Raw genomic sequence first — 21173 nt, 5'->3', positions numbered from 1 at the left:
ATTTCTGCACTCTTTCGCGCAAGGCTCCGACTCAGCCTACTCCCCCTGCCTACACAGGGAGCGCTCAGTGCTTCTGGGCGTGTGTCATGCCAATTAAGGCCCGCCCACACAAAATGGCGGCGCGCACCCACTCCTGTCCAAATTCTCCCCCAAAGGCAATAAGAGATCTGGAGCAAAGGTGGGTATATGGAGTTAGGTTGCAGAGCAGTCACGATATCATTGGATGGAAAAAAAGGCTTGAGGGGCTAAATGGCCTACTCCTGATCCTATATTCCTGAACTCCTACATTCTATGTTCCTATCTGTAACTTCCTGGAATAAAACTGGTCATGAGGACTCGAAACGTCAACTGTGCTCTTCTCCACCGATGCTGCCAGACCTGCTGAGTTTTTCCAGGTATTTCTGTTCCTGTAATGTAGGCCAGGTAGACATCCATTACCAGTGGCAGTTCAGGTCACCACAGCCCTGAGTTTCTTTGCCTCCAGCTCCTTCCAGGGATCAGCTAGTGACATCAGTAGGATCTGCCAGTCTAGTCTAACAAACATCTTCTAACATCCGAGCAGATTCAGCAGGTGGCTTCTCTAAGGATTCAGCTGGTGAAAACTCTAAAGCATTCCAGCTCTGATGCACAGAAAAGCTACAAAGAAGCCGCAAGAGCTCATGAGTGGTCAATGAGCTGGCATTGGGCTGAGGAAGATGCAAGTCAACAGCCTTGACAGATTATAGGTGTTCTTCAGTATACACAGTAAAGGTGTTCTGAATGGTAGTGGTTTGTTCTGCCTTGTACAACATAGAGTTGCAGAGAAGACTGGGCCTGCAGGAAGAGGAAGGCAATATCCATACTGCATTTTCAGACAGGGAGGAGGATGAAGAGGAAGAGCAATAGGAGGAGGAATCTCACATGTCTGGGATCCCTGCAGTCACACACCTAGCTGCCGGGGATGCCCAGGACAGCCTCAGACAAGCCAGATTCATTAACCTGAAACTCTGTAGCTGTGTGGCTCACCAATGGTGACCCCCTAGTTTTAGGAGTCCCGATGTCCCCCACCCCAAGACAAAGAATCAAAGCATTCCCACAGTCAATAATCCATCTACTTCATTGGTACCCATTGCTCATCTTCTACTTTAGTCGTACCATTTACCTCAAGGCTGATGTCCACTTGGCAGCCAAAGGGCAGCATTGGGGATGATTGGTCAATAGAGACTTGAAATAAAGTTTATGATGCATAAACATTTACAATCAATTTGACACAGTAACACATTTGTATGTACCCATGTAATTCCCCTTGTGAAACCATAAAATATTCCTCTTTCTTTTTCTATTACTTCTACCTGGTGCTACCCTTTTGGCTTTAGCAGAACTAGAGGTAGGCGGCTCTTTCCCCTGCTCTGTCTGCCTAGATGCTTGTGATGTTCTTTGGTCTTCTGTGCCCGTGAGAGCCCTGTCAAAGACTGTCCCACTTAAAGCTGATCATGAGCAGACTCAGTCATCTAGACAGGATGCACATGTGGGGCAATGACTGAGAGGGTGGGGGAAAGGGTGGATGAGTGGGAGTGCCTAGAGCAGAGTCATCATTTCCATGTGCTCTTTCTCCATCTTCCCTCTCAAGGCCACCCACACTTCCCTGCTAGCCAAGAGCTGGAGAACACTTTGCTGCACTTCAGTAAAGCAGAGTGGCCATGGAAAGGCTTTCCTCCATCCAATTTAAGTTGGCAGACTGAGTGTGCAGGCCAGCATGCACTCGGTCGCCTGTCACACATGATTCTCCATGCAGGTGATCGCATTTTCCATGGAGGTGGGCATCAGCACAAAGGCCTAAGACATCATGGCACTCATGGTAAAGATGGACTCCTCCAGTCTTCCTCCAAGGGTGTGTAGGGCTTTTGGAAATGCTGACCAAACCTGACATATTTTCTTCTGCTGCTCTAGAATGGTCAATAATTCCCCAGGCTCAGCATTTGAATCCAGCTGAGCAGAGCTTGGAGGGTCCTTTGACTAATGTGGTCCTTAAGGGCCACTTAAAGGTCTTTTCCCATTGCAGCTATTATTTTACCAGTAGCGGGAAGGTGGGCCCTTTACCACTTGGGGTGACTGTCAGGTATGCCTGGCAGCCTCCTTGCAGGCACTGGGAACAGGGGTCCTAATAGCCCCACCACAACCCCCCCCACCTCGATAGTAAGGGCCAACCTCACTCCCTTCCCTCACCAAGCACCCCGCTCCAACACCTTGCCAGGGCCTGCCTGTGGCCTCAGGTATCCCTACCCCACTCACCTAGGTTCTGGGAACTACTCAATTATGTTGTTCCTGGCTGGGTGTAGTTCCAGCAGTGGCCATCACTACTGGTGACACTGCTGGGACTGAAGGGCTTCCAGTCCTCCAATTGGTCAGCAGCTCTTGGAGCTTGAATCTCATCCTTTAATGGACTGGGAACCCTAACGGCAGGCAGTTAATTGTCTGATGAGCATAAATTCTGGTCAGGACTCCCAGGAGCAGCCAAGGTGGGGTTGACCCCAAATTCCCAGCTGGTAGTTGGGGCCACCGCCACCACATAAAATCCCAGTCACCATGTGATAATCCAGCTACTGCCATGGATCTCCACCAATGTATGTGTATCTAAGCTGGTGGATGGTGCATGTGAATTATGCAATGGTGCATTCTCAGAATGTACTTCCTCAGAGTGTGCTAGGTCCTCTGAGGACATCTCAGTCTCTTCCAGCACCAGCTGCTGCATCACGAAGGACATGTGGGAGACGGAAGACATGAATTAGAACTGAAATAGGGAAAGAGTTCAAAGTCATCATGATGCTAATGTTCATAATTTAGTTACAGGTGCCAGTAAGTCAATCTAAGTGCTTGTTGTGTGATATATTATTGTGTGCTAGCTAATTCTGTAGCCAGGCATCTAGATGACCCCCACCTCTCCATCTCCAATGGCCATGCACTTCACCACTCTACTGATCTCCATTGCCTCCTCTTCTGTAGTGGTCAAGATGGCAAGGACTGGAGGATCAACTCCAGTTCTCTATCTCTCCCTGGCGTTGTGTTCTCTCTCCTGCAAGGAAAGAAAGCAAGAGAGTTATGAGTGTGAGAAATTGAATGTGTTAGGAGGATGAAAGGACAATGCTTCTGGAGGGTGACTATGAGGGCTGGTGCAAAATGGAAATAAGATGAGAGTGAATGTCAGTAATGGCTTTTTAGGTGGGTACATGAGGAGATGCCTCAAGAGAGAAGGATGGGAGGAACAGCAAGATTGCGTTGGTCTGAGGAATGTTGTGGCAGGAGATGGCTGGGAAAGTTAGTGTGAGGGGAGTAGTGCTTGAAGGTGGCATGCCACTCACCTTTCCTATCCTGATGAAGTCTTTGTACCTCTTTCAGCACTGCATCCACATTCATGCTGTTCACCTCCTCCGTGACTTCCAGCCATGCCTGCTTCCCCTCAGAGGCTGGACTCTTTCTCCAACCTGCCAGGAATAATATTTCTCTGAGGGCCCGTACAATGTTCAGCATTACTTGCAGGGATGTCATGGAGAACCAGGGATGGATGGTGGGCTGGTGACCTTCTTACACCAGCACTCCATCAATATTGCTCTTGACACTTGCAGAATGAGTCAATCGTGCGCCCTACTCGGGTCCCTTTAAGCACTGAGGCTTGAACAGTCAGTTGTGGGTTGTGATCACACCCATCTGTTCCAATTAGTCAGGAAACCAGAAAGTGGAATGCTAATATCGTGTCCAAGTTAAAAGGCCAGAGCAAAATCCACGACTTGAATTTTCAGATTCCTGACCCACTGCCAGCATCCCCCACTGCAAGCAGATGCAGAAGCTAACATTCTGCCCAAAGGAAACAATAGTGGATCAGATTTGAACAGTTCAGAGTAAATATGGTGTACGCAAATGAAAAAAACATGAAGCTCTAGGAAACTTGTTTTCTGGATTCAAGAGCATTGTTTTACCTCAACCTCCTAATAAAACATTTTGGTAAATTAAGAATGTAGTATTTACAATTCTGTCACCATACAGTATTTGCTATTAAAGTTAGCAGAGATTCAAATTGCATGAGGAATGATCATAATCGATGACTCCACCCAACTTCAGGTGTGTTTGTAGTGGAACTGTTGAGAAAATCAGACACGGAGACCAACTAGCTCCTCCACACTTTGACTCCATTTATGTTCTTTTATTCAGCTCTAGCTCCCGCCAGTTTCTCTCTCACAGTCTGGTTGGCTCCTCCTTAGTGGTGGGAATCTCACTAGGAGCTTGCATTCTAAATGACCCATAACTGAGGGGAGTGGGAGGGATTTGCTAAAATTATGCTCAATCGCTCTACCACCTCTAGAAAGAATATCATGCTGTTTACTGCATAACCATTTTGATTAAGTGCACACAGCTGTCATCAACAGCCCCAAATTCCCAAGTCTGCTGGCTGCCTGTTGCGCGCAGTCAACCAGAATCCACTGGAAGAGCACCTTTGGCACTGAGGGCCTGCACACCAGACATGCACTCGTCATGTGTGCGTGCTAAGAATTGTTGAACTTTGCACTCAGTATGACCTACAGTGAAGAAAAAGTTGTAATAATTTCCATCATGTCTAAAAGGAACATTGCTGATAATATTTGACGTTTAAGAGCACAGTCATCTATTTACTTTACCAAGTTATGACATTTTGTGGGAAATATAAACATTCTTCAGGGTTTATGAAAAACAAACAAACGTTATTTTCTGACTAAGCAAGAAGTGACAATCCAAACTGGTGGACAATGATGGGAGCGTGATTGAAACTGAGAAAATAATTGGAGAAACCAACAGATGACAGGATGTGAGAAAACAATCACATATTAATGGAGGATTTATGTTCAAAGCCTGACACTCTGAAAAGATTAACCTTAGCCCCAGGAATGGAGTCAGGCACGATGTAATGTGAGAGTGGTCATGTTGAGACATCTTCCACATTACCATGTCACCAGGTCACTCAAGCCTTAAAGGAGGGTTATATGAACTGTAAAAGAAACATTATTATGTTCTGTAACATTGTATCATGAATATTATGTGATAATTCCACACCAAATAATATCTTTGGTGATCTAGCAACAATCTGAATACAATTCTACTGACGTACTATACATCATGTCATGATACTATGTGCTATTCTCTCACATCAGATCAAGGTTAAATCATTCAAACAGTAAACAAACCGTATTGCAACAACTGACAAACAATTCTTTTATTCATCTATTCAATCTTCAAGATCTCTTCTCACCATAACATTGAGATTTTTCCTGTTTGTGGTTCCATCTTGACCCATTACTGGCATTTTCTTTTTACTAAAATAAATAAATTGAGGAATATATGGGCCTATATTCCTTGATGTGTGGATGTTAAATTAGTTTGAAAGGGATCCCCCAACTCAAAATTAGGGATACGGTTTGAACTCTGACTCCATACTCCATCTCCATGGCACCAGATGATTTAGTATAAGGTTGTTTGGGTTAGTAAGGGCTAATGTGGGACCAGGGAAACAGTACCAACCATATTATGATGTAGAGTCACACAATAGTAGACTGAGTACAGTAATAGTCTAGTAGAAGCCAGCATGAGGACAGCACCTAGTCAGGGCTGTACCGTGGAGATGTATATAGTTATGCATTAACAATAAACACCTAATGTTCCACCACACAAGCCTCTGAACCTCTTAGTGAGACACCGAATAAACAAGCTTGCAACAGATATTTTTTGATGTAGCAAGTACTGTTCAATAGGTAAACAAAGAAAGAAAACTTGTATTTATGTAGCATCTTGCATGTCTTCACAAATCATTTCACAGACAATGCATTACTTTTGTGGAGTAGCCCCTATTAATATATAAGCAAATGCAGCAGTCAATTTTTGCACAGTAAGGTCCCAAAAGTAGCAATGGGATGAATGACTATCTAATCTGCTTCATTGGTGTTGGTTGAGGAATGGATATTGACCATTGTACCAGCAAGGTTCCCTGCTCTTCTTTGAAAAACTGCCATGAGTTCTTTGATAGCCACCTGAGTAGGCAGCTGTATCATCTGGAAGGTGCCATTTCTGACAATGCAGAAGTCCTTAATACTGTCAAACTACTCTGTGTACTCAGATTCCTGAGTAGTGCTTGACCTCACAACCTACTGCTGCAAAAGGAAGACTGCCACCAAAGGAACCCACTGCCTGTGGAAACTTGGTGTGCATAACTTGGCTGCTTTGTTTGCATGCATAAAAATAGTGACTACTTCAAAAATAATTCCTTCCCTCTAAGTTGCTTTGGGACACCCTGAAGACACGAAAGGTGCCAAGAGAAGGAAAGTTAATTTCTTCAGCCTTTGCTTAAACCCACACAACAATTTTTTTTATCTTTCCATGGTGCAACACATCACAGCATTGATTCAATGATTTAAAATAAGGCATTGCAGATTTACTGGCCAGGGTTTTTACCTCGTCTGGCGGGTGTGGTGGGCGGGCCTGGGAGAGGCCACGAAACCAACCGTCGCCCGCGCTCGGGCCTCGACCACGATTTCATGCTGCCTGGAAAATTAATGGGCAGCCGGCATGAATCGCATGCTGAAAAGCTCAGCACTGCCTGGGGTAGCGGGAGGGGAGGAAGGCGAGCGTAGATGTCAGCGCCTGCGCAGGAGCACTCACTGAAAGCTCCCTGAAGGCACAGAGCTGCCTCAGGGAGCTGAAGATTTTAACATTAAAAATAAAGATTTTAAAATTAAGGTGAGCATATCCCCTCATGTGACTCTGTCACATGAGCAGGGACATATTAAAAATGAGATTTAAACATTTTTATTTTACTTGTAAATAACATCGGAAGCCTCATCCTGCCGGTGGATTTTCCTCAAAAATCCAAAGGCTGCTTGGCCTTTTCGCCCGCCCGCCAACTGTAAGGTTGGACGGACAGGGAAAAATTCACTTTAATTAATTTATTAATGGGCTTACAGCCATCTTAATTGTCGGCAGGCACGCTGCCAATTCCCGTGTACGTCCGCCGACTGAAATATCACCTGAGTGCGCAATGACGTTGGGACACCCGCCCGACATCATCACCTGCTATTTCACGCTCATGCATGTCGGGCAAGCGCCTGCACACCTAGCTGAAAATCCAGCCCGTTGAATTATTCACGCTGGATTCCTTTTGTTTCCTCCATTGTTTCAGCAGGCAAGAGTAGAGTTCACCCAAGCAGTTGGCTAGCAATCAGCTGGCTGATGGCAGCATTGTCTATTGTTCCTGTTGACAAGATTGAACATTGTGAAAGAAGCTGACATAAAGGCGGTCTGTTGATTGGCAATGCTAAAGCGATGCAAGTTAAAACAATTACTGTGGTTAAAAATAGTTTGTGGAACTAAAATAATGTGCAAATACAGTGAAATGTTCCGAGTGGGAGAAGCGTTTTCGAGTGTATTCCTGTTGGATATGGTCTTCTTCAGAATGGACCAATTTCTACACTTTGTGATTAGATTCTTGTTCGAAGATTTCTAATCTCACCTGCAGCAATTGTAATAAATATCCCTTGATATATGGTTATCAGAGCTAATCAGGTAAGTATGCCTTAACTATATAAATGTATGATACCAATATAAAGACACCAAATCAGTAGCAAGCACTTTCATTTGAAGTTTATTGCAAAATTAACATTGTTTGTTTTTGTTGCAGGGTGACCGAGGGCCAGCAGGGCCACAAGGTTCTATTGGTAACCCTGGAGTTGGAACAATAGGACCCAAGGTAACTGAAGTAGTCTCCTTAACCGTTGGTCCTGAGAATCACTTATCCTTTATACTTGATTTAAGTTTTACTTCGCAGAAGCAACCCTGTTGATACATTTTGAGTAACTGCAGTAAATTCCCCACAGAAAGTGCAGATGTGACGAATTTGCTTGAACCAATACCAACTTGAACTAAATATTATTTTTTTTAACTATGAAAAACACGGTCTCTTGTTCTGGTATATAGGACAGAGTAATGTGATTTGAACACATTTTTGTCATAAAAATTTGCAGTTGTTCAGTGTCCAGATGATCTTGAGGTTTCTCAGGCTCTGAACATATTTTCTTGACTGGCAACATGGACGCAAACATAGTATGGAGGACTGAGAAAATGAGAAAGTTGGTTCTTGTGCCTGCACTGGGTACCGCTGGAGGATGAGAAGGCTTGCACTGTGATCCTCGGGGCTAGCTTCATTTTGTAATTGTTTCGCACTCTGAGGGTGTGCCTGTCTTCTCTAGAATTGGCACTGCTTTGGTGCAATGGAGTAAGCTCATTCAGGTGCAGCGAAAATAGAGTATGGGTTAGGTCTGCAAAACACAGTCGCAGGAAGGGCCACCCTTCTCTTAAAAAAAAGAGTACCATCCTCAAATTTGTAAATATAATTTTACTTTATTATTTTATTGCTTTCCTCTGTTAGGTTGATTTCGAACCTTTATTTTACTGTTTTAGTTTTACTTGAACCCTGTTAGCACCTGTCAGTCACATGTGTTTCACTGTTATGAGCCTGTCTGGCAGGATGCCATTCTTTCCTGCTACCTGATTTCCTGTCACCCTCTCAGAGCTGGAGGACAAAAATAATTTCTAGAGGATTCATCAAAACAGATGTCTGCTCTTTGTCTGTTCTTGGAGTGCATGATACCAACTCACTATTACCTAGGAAGATGGTCCACTAAACCCATCAGATCTTCTTGGGCATGTCACAGGGATCTTGACGAGGTACCACGCTCCAGGTTAGGGTTGGGCCCTTAAGGTGATACCTGTTTTTCCAATCAACCTTGATACACTGGAAGTTGGAAAAACACATGCACAATGACACACATGTGCACACCAACCCAGCTGTCAGTAAATGAACCTGCATTATACAGCTAGGTTGTTCCAAATTGACTGAGGTGTTAAGACCTTAAAAGAAGTGGCTGGAGGGGAACAAGGGCTAGTTGCTTAATCCTGGCTCACATCTCCAGTGTGCACCCCAACTGCACTTGGCCAGGAGGATTACACTGAGAGCCATGCTACCACACACAACATCATAGAGCTGATGATTGGGATGCTCAAACAACAGTCTGGACCACTCTGGAGGAGCCCTGCAGTACTCACTGGAGCATGTGTCCCAATTCGCTGTGGACTGCTAAGTCCTCCAAAACATTACCACCAGGGATACAGTGAGCTGCTCAGGAGCAGGAGGAGGATGAAGAGGAGGAGTTGGAGGAAGGGAATAGGCAACCAACACATCCCCTTTCCCCTGACCAGGCTGTCTATCATTGCCTCATCTGACAATGATTCCACTGCACAAAACCCCAAATACCCATTCTACAACAGTAACACATTTTACTTTCCTCTGTCATTGACTATCACAGCGTCCTGCTGGCCAAGATGCTGAGATAAAAACCACCATTCCAAACTAATTTCATCCAACAAGACATCCAACATTATGTACAAAAGTTAACTAACCACATTTGTGAATTCCCTTACTGCTTGTCTTTTAGGTTTCTTTTCCTGGTTGAGTGCTCCTGCAAAGTGCTACTCCTGTGGTTTCAGCAGGGCTGGTGGAAAGCTGCTGATTTTCATTGGGGGAGTCTTCACATTATCAGCATTGGAGCAGCTCTAGGTCTAGAAGGCCCAGCTTAAGGCTGCACCATGTTGGCACAGGTGGCTACAGTTTGGGCTGGCTGCCTGATAAGCCAGCAACAGCAACAGCGCTAGCCGAGTTACAGTAATGGGAGCATAGATGCTGTATTTATGAGAGAGGACAGCAGGTTTGTGCTCCATGGAGCCACTGCCATTCCCCCAGGTGGGAACTCATCAATCTTAATAATTTGTAGAAGGACAGTCTGCTGCTCTGCTGTGAGAATCTTCAAGCCCCTTTGAGCACTGGTATCTAAAGCAATGATGGCAGCAGTCTGAGCCTACACAGCAGAAAGCTGAGATTTCATGACTCCAGTCTGAGCGTCCACTGCAGCACTTAAACATTGCACGGTTTCTGTTTGTACTGCAATGGAAGTTCAGATGTTGGCCATCAGAAGCTGCATTATGGTTAGGTCTACAAGTGTTTTTTTTGGCTTTGGCCATAACTTGCAAGCTAAAAAAGATGGATTCCAAGCTCTGTGCAAAGTCTTGTGCCAAGTTGGAGCCAGCTCTGCCATGCTCATCAACAGTAACAGCAGGCTTTCTGACAGGTCTGCCAATGCACCAGGCATCTCTTTGTGCATCAGCCTCTTTTCTGTACACTGGCACATTGAAGTCCTCAACTGTGTCCTCTGCAGCAGAACTCGTGTGCAACCTCCCACTCTGGGGAGCTGGCACCTATGCTATCCTTTTCCCACTGCCCTGACTGCAAGCCACTCATGCCTGGTGGCTCGCAATGTGCAGATCTTCCCTCAGCAATGGCTCATTTGGTAGCACTCTCACCTTATGTCAGAAGATTGTGGGTTCAAGTCCCACCCCAGGACTTGAGCACAAAAATCAAGACTAACACTCCAGTTTGGTACTGAGAGAGTGCTGCACTGTTAGAGAATGGTCTTTTGGATGAGACTTAAACCAGGGCCTCACTTGCCCTTTCAGGTGGACATAAGGTGCAAGCTGTGGGTATGAGGCCTGCAAACCCAAAGAAACTGGCTTACCAACAAGCAAAGGTTGAGGTACAAAGGTGCACCCATGACATGAAGAACAGGTGGCTGGCAGATAATGCAAAAGAAATTCGACATCTTGCTGACATGAATGACATCCCTGGCTTCTTCACTGCCGTAAAGACCATGTATGGCCCAAGTACTCAAAGACCAGTTCCTCTGAGGCCTAAGGATAGGAGAGATCTGATCAAGGTAAGGAAATTGTCAATGCTCATTGGAGGGAGCATTTTGAAGACCTTTTCAATCAAGTATCAATTGTTGATGAGAGTGCTTTCAACTCCATCCCAAACCATTCAGTTAGAGATGAGCTGGGAACTCTGCCAATGCCTATGGAGGTGATGAAACCCATCACAAAATGAAGAAAAACAAAGCGGCAGGAGGTGATGGAATCCCTGCTGAAATCTTTAAGCATGGAGGAGAGGAACTAACATTCCAGCTCCATGCCCTCATCCTGCAGATCTGGAATTAAGAGGAAGTCACGAATGATCTCAAGGACGTCATGATTGTGGCAATCCTCAAGAGAGGGGACAAACCCATGTGGATATCACAGAGGCATCTCCCTGCTTTCCATTGCAGGAAAGATCATTGCAAGAATGCTTCTGAATCAACTTATTATCACTTGCTGAAGAGCTACTCCCCGAATCTCAATGTGGATTTAGGCCATCAAGAGCCACGGCCGACATGATACCTACAGTTCGCTAACCACAGGAAAAATGTCGTGGACAACATCAACCTCTCTATGTTGCATTCTTTGACTTGACAAAGGCCCGTGACTCTGTAAATCATGAGGCACTCTGGAAGATTCTGCTGAATTATGGATGTCCTCCAAGATTCATTACCATCCTTCATCTGCTTCATCGTGATATGTGAGTTGTGATCCTTAATAATGGCTCCATATCAGTCAAACAAAGTTGTATCATCGCCCCAACTCTTTTTTTGATCTTCCTTGCTTCCATGCTCCACCTGACTCGAGACAAGCTCCCTGCTGGAGTGCAGCTTATTTATCGAATGATCGGTAAACTATTTAATCTTAGAAGACTCCAATCAAAAACTAACACCACCCCGACCTCAGCCATTGAGCTCCAATATGCCGATGATACTGCAGTAAATGCTGTGTCGGGAACAGATCTCCAGAGAATTACCATCTTATTTACTGAGTCATACATGAAGATGGGACTTACACTCAACATTCAGAGACAAAAGGTCCCCATCAGCAAACTCCAAATGAATGAGATTGGGGAACACTTCCAATACCTTTAAAGTTATCTCTCACGGAAGCCTGACATTGACGAAGAAATCCAGCATGGCTAGAAATCTGCTGGTGCAGACTTTGGTCACCTGAGGAAGCGAGTGTTTGAAGATCGCAACATTAAAACTGAAGCCAAACTCATGGTTTATCATGCGGTCATGATCCCTATCTTACTGTGCGGCATTAAAACATGGATAATGTACCAGAGGCACCTCAAGGCACTGGAGTCATACCATCAGTGCTGCCTGCAGAAGATCTTACACATTAATTGGGAGGGCAGACGCACCAACATTAATGTCCTGTCACAAGCAGGCACCACAAATATTGAGGCTATGACCATCTGCTTCATTGGGTTGGTCACATGGTTTGGATGTCAGATACTAGGCTCCCAAAGCAGGTTTTCTTTTCCCAGCTCAGTCAGTGCAGACACATCAGGGGACAGAAGAAGCGCTTCAAGGATATGCTGAAAGCCAACATGAAGAAATGCAACATTGACGTCAAATCCTGGGAGACCTTTGCCCTGGACTGAATTAGATGGCAGTAGAGTTTGTGGGAAGGATCCCAGCATTTTGAGATCCAGTGACAGCAAAATGAAGAGGAAAAGCAAACCATAGAATCATAGAAAAGTTATGGTGCAGAAAGAGGCCATTAAACCCATCATGTCTGTGCCAGCCAAAAAAGAGAAAGAAAAGAAACTAGCCACTCATTTTAATCCCACTTTCCAGCACCTTGTCTGTAGCCTTGCAGGTTACAGCACTTCAGGTGCAGATCCAAGAGCGAAAGTGGCAAAAAGAACGCACCATGACCAGAATTAATAACACACGACCGGATACCCCACATGACAAATGGCCTATGTACCATAAAGTCTGCTGATCCTGAATCGGCCTCATCAGCTATCTTCGGAACTCATGGGGCAGAATTTTCTGCCTGTCGGGTGGGTGGGCCCAACCCAATCTCCGACGGGCAGGGAGCCGATCCCCGCTGGAGATGCGGGCCCCGCCACCATTTTACATGGGCGGACCAATTAAGGCCCGCCCAGCGTGACATCCGGCGGGATTCCTGTGTGGGCGGGGGGGATTCGTTAAAAGCGAGAGTGCGCTCCTTCTCGCATGCACACGAAAAAGCGTACATCTCCCTGAGGCTAAGTGCAGCCTCAGGGAGATCGCTTCCACTTTGAAAAAGATTAAAAATAGAAAAAAAAAATTCCCTAACATGTCCCCCTCATGTGACAATGTCGCATGAGAGGGACATGTTCATAATTTACATTATAACTTTATTAAACTTTTAAAAACCCTGCATGAAACCTCATCCCGCCGGTGGATGAGGTTTCATGTTTTTTCTATTTGCCGCCGGGGCTCCTGGCCTGCCCGCCAAACTTAAGGTCCTTTAATTGTTTAAATGATCCTGTCAATGGCCTCAATTGGCCATTGACAGGTCAGAGGGCCCGCAGCTGATTTTACTGCGCCCCCGCCTTCCTGAAAATTTAAATGGGGCAGGATGACGTCGGGGGTTCCGCCCGAAGTCATCCTGTGTCATTTTACGCATCGGTAAGCAGGCCCCGCCCCCTGCTCGCCGACGGCAAAATTCTGCCCATGGAAAACAATCATCTTCGCTTGTGAGGGAGAGTTATTAATAATAATACTGATGAGGCTTGCATCAATGCTAAGTGTTTGAGGGTGAGGTGAGGGTATGAATGCGAGGTCTGGGTCATGCTTGATGGAGATTGTTGGTAGATGAGTGAAGTGGGTGTGGTGAAAGGAGCAGTGCATGAGGCCAGTTGTGCAACTGATAAGATATAGCAGTTTTTAGATGCATTCATTGCCCTTGACCAATTGTGTGACAACAATGGCTGTCTGCTTCCACTAATTTATCAATGTATGCCTGGAGGGCCACTTCATCCCCTGTGGGCAGAGAACCTCCTTCCTTCTGCCCACCTCCTGCATCAAGGCCTCCAGTGTGTGAAGCATGTTCTGTAGTCTGTTGTGCTATTTCCACTCTTCTTCCTGCTCAGAGACTCTTCCCCAGCCATTTCCAGCACCTGCTACACCTTCCCTTTATGCTGAGTAGTATGGCTTTAAGTAGTGTGGGATAGCTTTAATTTATTCTGGTCATGCACAAACTTGAGCCCCCTGCTGAGCATGCAGCCAATCAGCAGCATGCTTAGTGCTGTGCTGCAGGCTGCTATCATTTAAATTAACAGGCAGCACAAAGTTTGCGACTGCCTGAATCACAACACATGGGCATGGGCTAATCGTGTATTGGGATCTGTTTTTGTTATCCAATTTCCCCTCCCCGCTGCCCCTGCTGCCACCCCCAGCCCCCATCCCACTGATCTTTATCAGAGGGATTGAAATTAAAGTACAGAAAGCCGTGGATTGGAAATTCCAATATTAAATTTTGGTTCCCTTGAGTTAACACCGGAATTGGAATAGTTGAGGGCTACGAAGGAATAATACTTGGTCAGAATGATCCCCAAAATGGATAATGGTAAAAGGAGTGCTAGAGGATCTTTTAGTTTAGGGGATGATTTCTTAGGGCAGAATTTTCCCCTCATTGGGGGGGGACATTGAAGAGCGGATGCGTGGAGGCATGCCTCTTGGGGGCGCGCCGTCATTTTACGTGGGCGGGCCAGTGTGATGTCCACACGGAAGCGCTATGCGCTCCCTGTGCGGGCGGGGAGGGGATTTCCTAAGCCGAGAGTGCGCTCTTTCGCGCATGCACACACAGATCAGCTGTACATTTAAAAATCTGAAAAATAGAAAAAAAAATTCCCTGACATGTCCGCTCAAGTGACACTGTCACATGAGTTGGGACATGTCCATAGCTTTTAAAAACACTTTAATTACATTTTTTAAAACCTACATGAAACCTCATCACGCCCATGGATGAGGTTTCATGCTTTTTCTAATGCCCGCCAGGGCTCCTGGCCTGCCTGCCAACCTTTGGGTTGGATGGGCAGGTCTATTAATTACTTTAATGGCCTCAGTTGGCCATTGACAGGTCAGCGGGTGCATAGCTGATTTTGCCGAGCCCCCGTCTACCTGAAAATTTAAATGGGGCGCGGAGACGTCGGGAATTCCGCTTGACATCACCAAACGCCATTTTAAGCATCAGCAAGCGGGCCCCACCCCCCGCTCGCCGACGGGAAAATCCTGGCCTTAGTAAATGGTAACATTTGGAGGCTAATTGGTTTAAATCCTTTCTTGCGTTGTAGTGTGTTCTGAATTGCAGTATCTGTATCATGATATGTAATAAACAAATGAAGTGAAGGCTGCAGCAACTGATAAATACAGATGTTAGTGAGATAGAATGTGGTTTCTCTCAAGCCTGTAAAAGGAGGAGTTCTCAGGAATGCTAGTAAGACAGGCTGTATTAAACCATCCATTTTATAGTAAATTTTCAATTTTGTTACAGACAGCTTTTTCTGAATCTGCTGGCAACAACATTCTGGAAAATATCCAAAAATTAGTTCAGACATTCAAGGACTCTATGACTGTACAGATAGATAGAGGCTGCTCTTTGTATAGCTTCAACATGCTTTAGATAAGCTTATACGTTTTACTGCCTTAAGGCCACCATAAACATGGATAATAAAGTTCTGAAATTTTCATCTGTTCACACCATAGACAGCAACAACTCTTTAGAATACTGAACTGATGTAATTTAGTATAAGCCAAGAGTAAAGGTCATGGAATGCAGGGCATGATGTAATGGCATTTTAGCTGAGTATAAATGCAAGACCTTTGTCAGAGAAGTTAGGGAAAATAAAATCCAGAGCTAAACACCCTGCAACTAAGTTCAGCTATTGTAACATCAGTGTGATGTCTGGTGGTATTATTTTCTCTAACAAACCTAAAAGCATATGTTTTCAGCATATTTCTTGATATAGATTTCTTAATATTTATTGTATTATTTTTAGTTAATCTTTAATTAGTATTTTGTAATCTTTGAACAATACCTGCTATTCATTTAATCTTTTTTTAGGGATATCGTGGAGCTACTGGATTACCTGGACCACCTGGGCCTAAAGGAGAAGGTTACCCTGGCCCTCAGGCAAGTAGAGGCTTAATGCAATACTTTCTTTAACCTTTGCAAAGTGGCCACAGACACCTTTAAGCACAGCTGGGTCATGCCTCCCAAGAATGCATATTGGGAAATCATAGATGAACTCCCAAGACTTTCAGCAGCAGTGAAGGAATGCTGATATATGTACAAGTCAGGGTGGTGTGCACCATGGATATGATGGCGTTCTCACACACCTGCTGTCCTGGTCCTTCTGAATGTAGAAGTCATGAGTTTCGCGGATGCTATTGAAGAAGCCTTGATGAAATGCTACAGTGTATCCTGTAGTTGATATACACAGCAACCACAGTACACTGGTGGCGGCGGGGCGATTGGATGTTTAAATTTGAAAACATTCTAACTGAAAGCAAGATATTTCTCCAAAGGTATGAAACATGAAAAAAATGTCCCTGTCAGTTTCATGCACCTATTGGAAGCATGTTTAAGTAGTTTTGGAAAGTCTTCAAAAACATTGCCTCTTACAGTAATCAACTAATACAACAAGAAAATCAACCTGATATCTTTAACAAAGAGAACTGTCAAACTTTACCAATCTATAAGATTTTCATAATCACTAATCTGTTACAATCCAGTTAGGGACCATTAACACTTAAAGAAAAATCCAAACACCTTGTTTTAACCAATAGACCCACAGCGGGAGATATCACATTTTTTAAACAAAACACAAACATTATTGTTTATAAAATACTGAAACAAATTAAGCACAATAGGCTTAACTATGGTTTATAACTACGTGTGTTGTGCACTCAGATTTAATTCTTACTTCCTCTGAGAATTCTCTTATAAGACACATCTATCTTAAAGTTATTTACTCCTGTAAGTATTCTCAGAGATAAAACTTCAATTTACCATCTCTTGACTGTGGATGCCTCAGTCCTTTGTTTTGGTTACTTTTCCTTTTCTTCCAAGCTATTCTGCTGGTTGCTGTCTTTGCCAGAAGACTGTAGTCTCTTTCGCTAGTTTCAAACTAGGCAACCTTCAGCCCTATGTTCCCTCACAACAGTCGACTGAAATTAAATTTAATCTTCATAAGATCCTGAGGGGCCTTGACAGGGTGGATATGGAAAGGTTGTTTCCTCTTGTGGGAGAATCTAAACTAGGGGTCACTGTTTAAAAATAAGGGGTCGCCCATTTAAAACAGAGGTGAGGCAAAATTCTTTTCACTCAGAGGGTCATGAGTCGTTGGAACTCTCTTCCTCAGGTGGTGAGGACAAAGCCTTTGAATATTTTTAAGGCAGAGATGGGTAGATTCTTGGTAAGCAAGAGGGTGATAGGTTATTGGGGGCAAGTGGGATGCATTTTGCAGGTTACTATAAGATCAGCCATGATCTTATTAAATGGAGCAGCAGGCTCGAGGGGATGATTGGCCTGCTCCTGCTCCTTGTTTGTATGTACATTCCAAATGGTGAATGATGAGGTTAGTCTTTTACTCTACTTATAGTGCAGGTCTACCTAACTGTCTTTACATTGGCTATCTTCTCTCAGTGAGCTGCAAACTTCATACACCAGTTTCAAGCTGCAACTACTGCTTGGATGGCTCTGCATCCCTTTATATAGCATCAACCAGTTTCAGTCTTCCCAGAAGTTTTAGTTTCCAAATCTCAGTGTCAGCTTATGTTTTCTTAGAAACAGGGTGGGGTCAGTTTCCTTTCTATGTTTCCCATTTCTGTTTCTATTTTCAGTTTCTGTTTTCATTTATCATTGTTTAAGTTTCTCCACCTGCTATTTTATCTCTTCTATTTGACCTTTTAAGTGTAATAACCTCACAACTTGTTTTGTTGCATTTACCTCATTTTCTACAGTTAAAACTTTAATTCTTAAAACTACAAATTACGTTTTAAAACTTAAAGGTATATTCTAAAGCACCTGAACCATGAACTGGATACTCGCTACATTTTAAAAATAGCCACTAAGAATTTTAAAGTTTGGAAATACCAAAATGGCTTTCGGGATTCTCTGATTCCCAATCCCACAATGATGATGGTGAATAACTATTGGTTCCCCCTACCTGTAATAGACATTGTCACCTTTGGTCTTCAGCTAGTTAGTTCACCAGAGAAGAAACCAGGCAGATGCTTTGACAGAATCAGGTAAGTGTTATACAATGATCAGAAGAAAGTGGGAAACAATGAAAAAGTTTTTTAAAAATCAAGAGTGAGGAGAGATATGATGAGAGAAAGGGAAACATGAGTTGTCCCAATTTCCATTAAATCGAGGCTACTCCCATATTGGCATGGTTCAGTCCTGGTCTATACTGAGTTAACTGATCTCTACCAAGGTTGCTTTAGGCATGCTAGGATTGAGCTCAGTGCCCCTGCATTACTGAAGCGGCTGATCAATAACCACAGTTCCCTACATGCAAATGTGACACCAGGATTGAGCTTAGGTGTGATGGCCCCTCCAGTTAGAAAGACTGTGGTACTTGCTTCAAGGTTACCTAAAAGTAATGCCGCCCCTTCTTTAATTTGAATTACCAAAGGTAGTGTACTCTGGTGAGGAATCAATGCCTTCATGAGGAGAAGGTGCAATTGTAGAGAAAGCAAATGGAAAAATAAACACTAACATTCAGAAGTAATGTTGCAATCTCTGTAGAGACTGAAAGCTTTTAAAAAGAAATTCAAACTTCCATTTAGTGAGCTGAAAAGATGACACAACAAGATCTCATGTTTTAAGACTTTTACTGTAATGAAAGACTAAAAACAGTATTAACTAGACGCTATCTTTTCAGGCAACTTATACTTTAAACCAAAAAACAGAACATTCCTCTTTCCTTATAGCACAGCTGAAAACACACCACAGATATACTTTACACTGTCCTTTAAGTGGACATTCAGTTCTCCAGAAACCAGTGATTCTTATCTCCTGAGGATTTACTCCTGTTCTTTTCCTTTCTCAGCTGGTAAATGTTAATCTCAGAACAGTCTTTCACAGTGAGTTTTTGTCCCCAGAGATTCTTCTTCTAGCAGAATCTAGGCGAATCTTCCAAACTCATTTGAACTTCTCATGAATTTGGTCTTTTCAATCCGGCAACGAGCTCCCACCCTCTTTCCTATGTGGTGAACCATAGACACTTTTGGTCTCTTGCTCTCACCCCCTGCCAGACTCTGGTAGATGAACTGTTTCTATGAGCTTCCAGGGATATCTCAGAAACTCTTCCCCTCTCAAAGTCCATTTCCACGGCAACATTTGGGCCTTGTATCCAGGTAGAAATGCTGATTAGCTATCGTTGAGACACCAATTCTCTTTTATCTTGGAAGTAAATGGACAGTTTAAAGTACAACTGTTTATAAACTGACATTCTCAACACTTTTCTGGGACTTTGGGGATTCATTGTCTATCCACTGTTAGTACACAGGCTGCTCCCATTGTCTCCAAGTGTAAACACCTTACACCTTCTTCCTAGTAAAACAATCTAGGCCCCCTTTAACCTCTTACAATCTAACCACTCAGGCTTGCTGTCAGGCAGAATTTAGAACAGGTCATGTGACCCTCTTCATTTTACCTTAAATTAAAGACAGAGTCCCAAAGTATAACAATCTTATAAACCTCACAATTGTAACAGTAGAAAAAAATAAGACAATTAAATAGAACAAAACTGAGAGGAAAACATCTGGAAAGGATAAATAGAATGAGTCTCTTTCCAGTTGGAAGATCAGTAACTCTAGAGAAGCACCATAGTGACCATGGTGATGCTTCTAGCTGGACAGGAAGTAAATGGAGGTGGGACCAGGGAAGTTTAAGGAAAGAAGTTACATATTATAAAACAACAGAACAAAAAATTCTTTCCATACTTTTGCTATATTCTTATTCTAGAACCTACAGAGAACTTGTGATGTACAACTAGCTATTTCTGATTGGAAATTAGTGAAAGGCCTCCATGAGTTTATACATTATGTACATTAAACATATGCTATCACACCATTGAAATGCAACTGCTGACTGCAAAATAATGTTAAATCTTGGAAAGCCTAATGAATATTATTATTCCTCGGCATTGAGATATGTAAAGTGATGCTATAAATACAGCTCTTAACCAAATAGATATTGATATAATAGCTAAGAAGTGGCTATTGAGCTGTATCTTTAGTTATCTATTGGTAAACTGCAACATTTACTGTTTGGATTAAAATCAATCTTTAATGTGTTCCCAGGCTTCTTGTTAAAATCATCAGTTGGATAATAGTTTAACAACATAATTTTTTCAGCTGTAACATATAATAATCACAGAATGATTTATTTATTGGCCAGAATATATTGCTCGTCAGGCGGGATCGTAAAATTATGCACGATGACGTCATCGCGCACTTGCGCGATATTTCAGTTGGAGGGCACACACGGGAGTCGGCAGCACACCCGCCAACAATTAAAAGGCCTAATAAGGCTATTAAAGTCATAATTGAAAGAAACTTTTCACTGCCCATCCAATCTTATGGTTGGCAGGCAAGCGAAAAGGCTAAGCAACCTTTGGAGTTTTTAGGGAAACTCATCCACAGGCGGGATGAGGTTTCCAACAGCTATTAAAAATTAAATAAAAATTTAAACATTTCATTCATAACATGTCCCTGCTCATGTGACAGAGTCACTCCAACCGCCATGTGACAGAGTCACACGAGGGGACATGTTTCTTAACATTTTACAATTCTTTATTTTTAATTTTCAAAACTGCTCTCTCCCTACGGCAGCTCTGTGCCTTAGGGAGCTTTTCCAGCGCGCACCTGCAAAGTTGCATGCTCGCCCTCCTCCCCCACCCTCACACGCGCTGAGCGCTGCCATGTGCGTTTCATGTTGGGCGAGCCTTAGTTGGCCTGCCAGTGTGAAATCGCAGTCCGACCCCAATCGCAGGCAGCAGTCGGCTTCCTGACCGCTCCCGCCCGCCCCCACCAAGCCCACCCAACGAGGGCAAAATCCAGGCCATTAAAATATTTGAACGTCACTATGAAAAGGAGTTTATTTTATAATTTTATTTTAGGGTGTGCAAGGACAGCCAGGCCCGCGTGGTGACCCAGGGGAAGATGGCAAAGGATTTCCTGGATCAAAGGTAAATCCATATTTCAATTCAATTCACTTTTACTATCCGTAAGGAAATTTGTTTTGGGTATGTGCTTGTTCATTAAAAAATATATATAAATGAATAACAACAACTAAAGAAAGGAAATTACCCTGTCACAAAGATCTAACTTTAATTAAATATGTGTTAAAAACTATTCCAATGT

The 21173-nt window shown here is 43.6% G+C and overlaps 1 protein-coding gene across 1 annotated transcript in view; it reads left to right on the top strand.

Moving 5' to 3' along the window:
• LOC144678832 (uncharacterized) overlaps positions 1-21173 on the top strand; it is a 330763-nt gene that overhangs the window by 254163 nt on the left and 55427 nt on the right. The window contains exons 23-25 of the mRNA XM_078538787.1: positions 7676-7744; positions 15862-15930; positions 20930-20998. Of these exons, the coding sequence (XP_078394913.1) occupies positions 7676-7744; positions 15862-15930; positions 20930-20998 (207 nt within the window). The remainder of the gene's footprint in view (positions 1-7675; positions 7745-15861; positions 15931-20929; positions 20999-21173) is intronic.

Source organism: Cetorhinus maximus, chromosome 3 (assembly GCF_964194155.1).
Source record: "Cetorhinus maximus chromosome 3, sCetMax3.hap1.1, whole genome shotgun sequence".
Classification (NCBI taxonomy): Eukaryota; Metazoa; Chordata; class Chondrichthyes; order Lamniformes; family Cetorhinidae; genus Cetorhinus; species Cetorhinus maximus.
The sequence above is the reverse complement of the archived record's forward strand: the minus strand, read 5'-3'. Positions and strand labels throughout refer to the sequence as shown.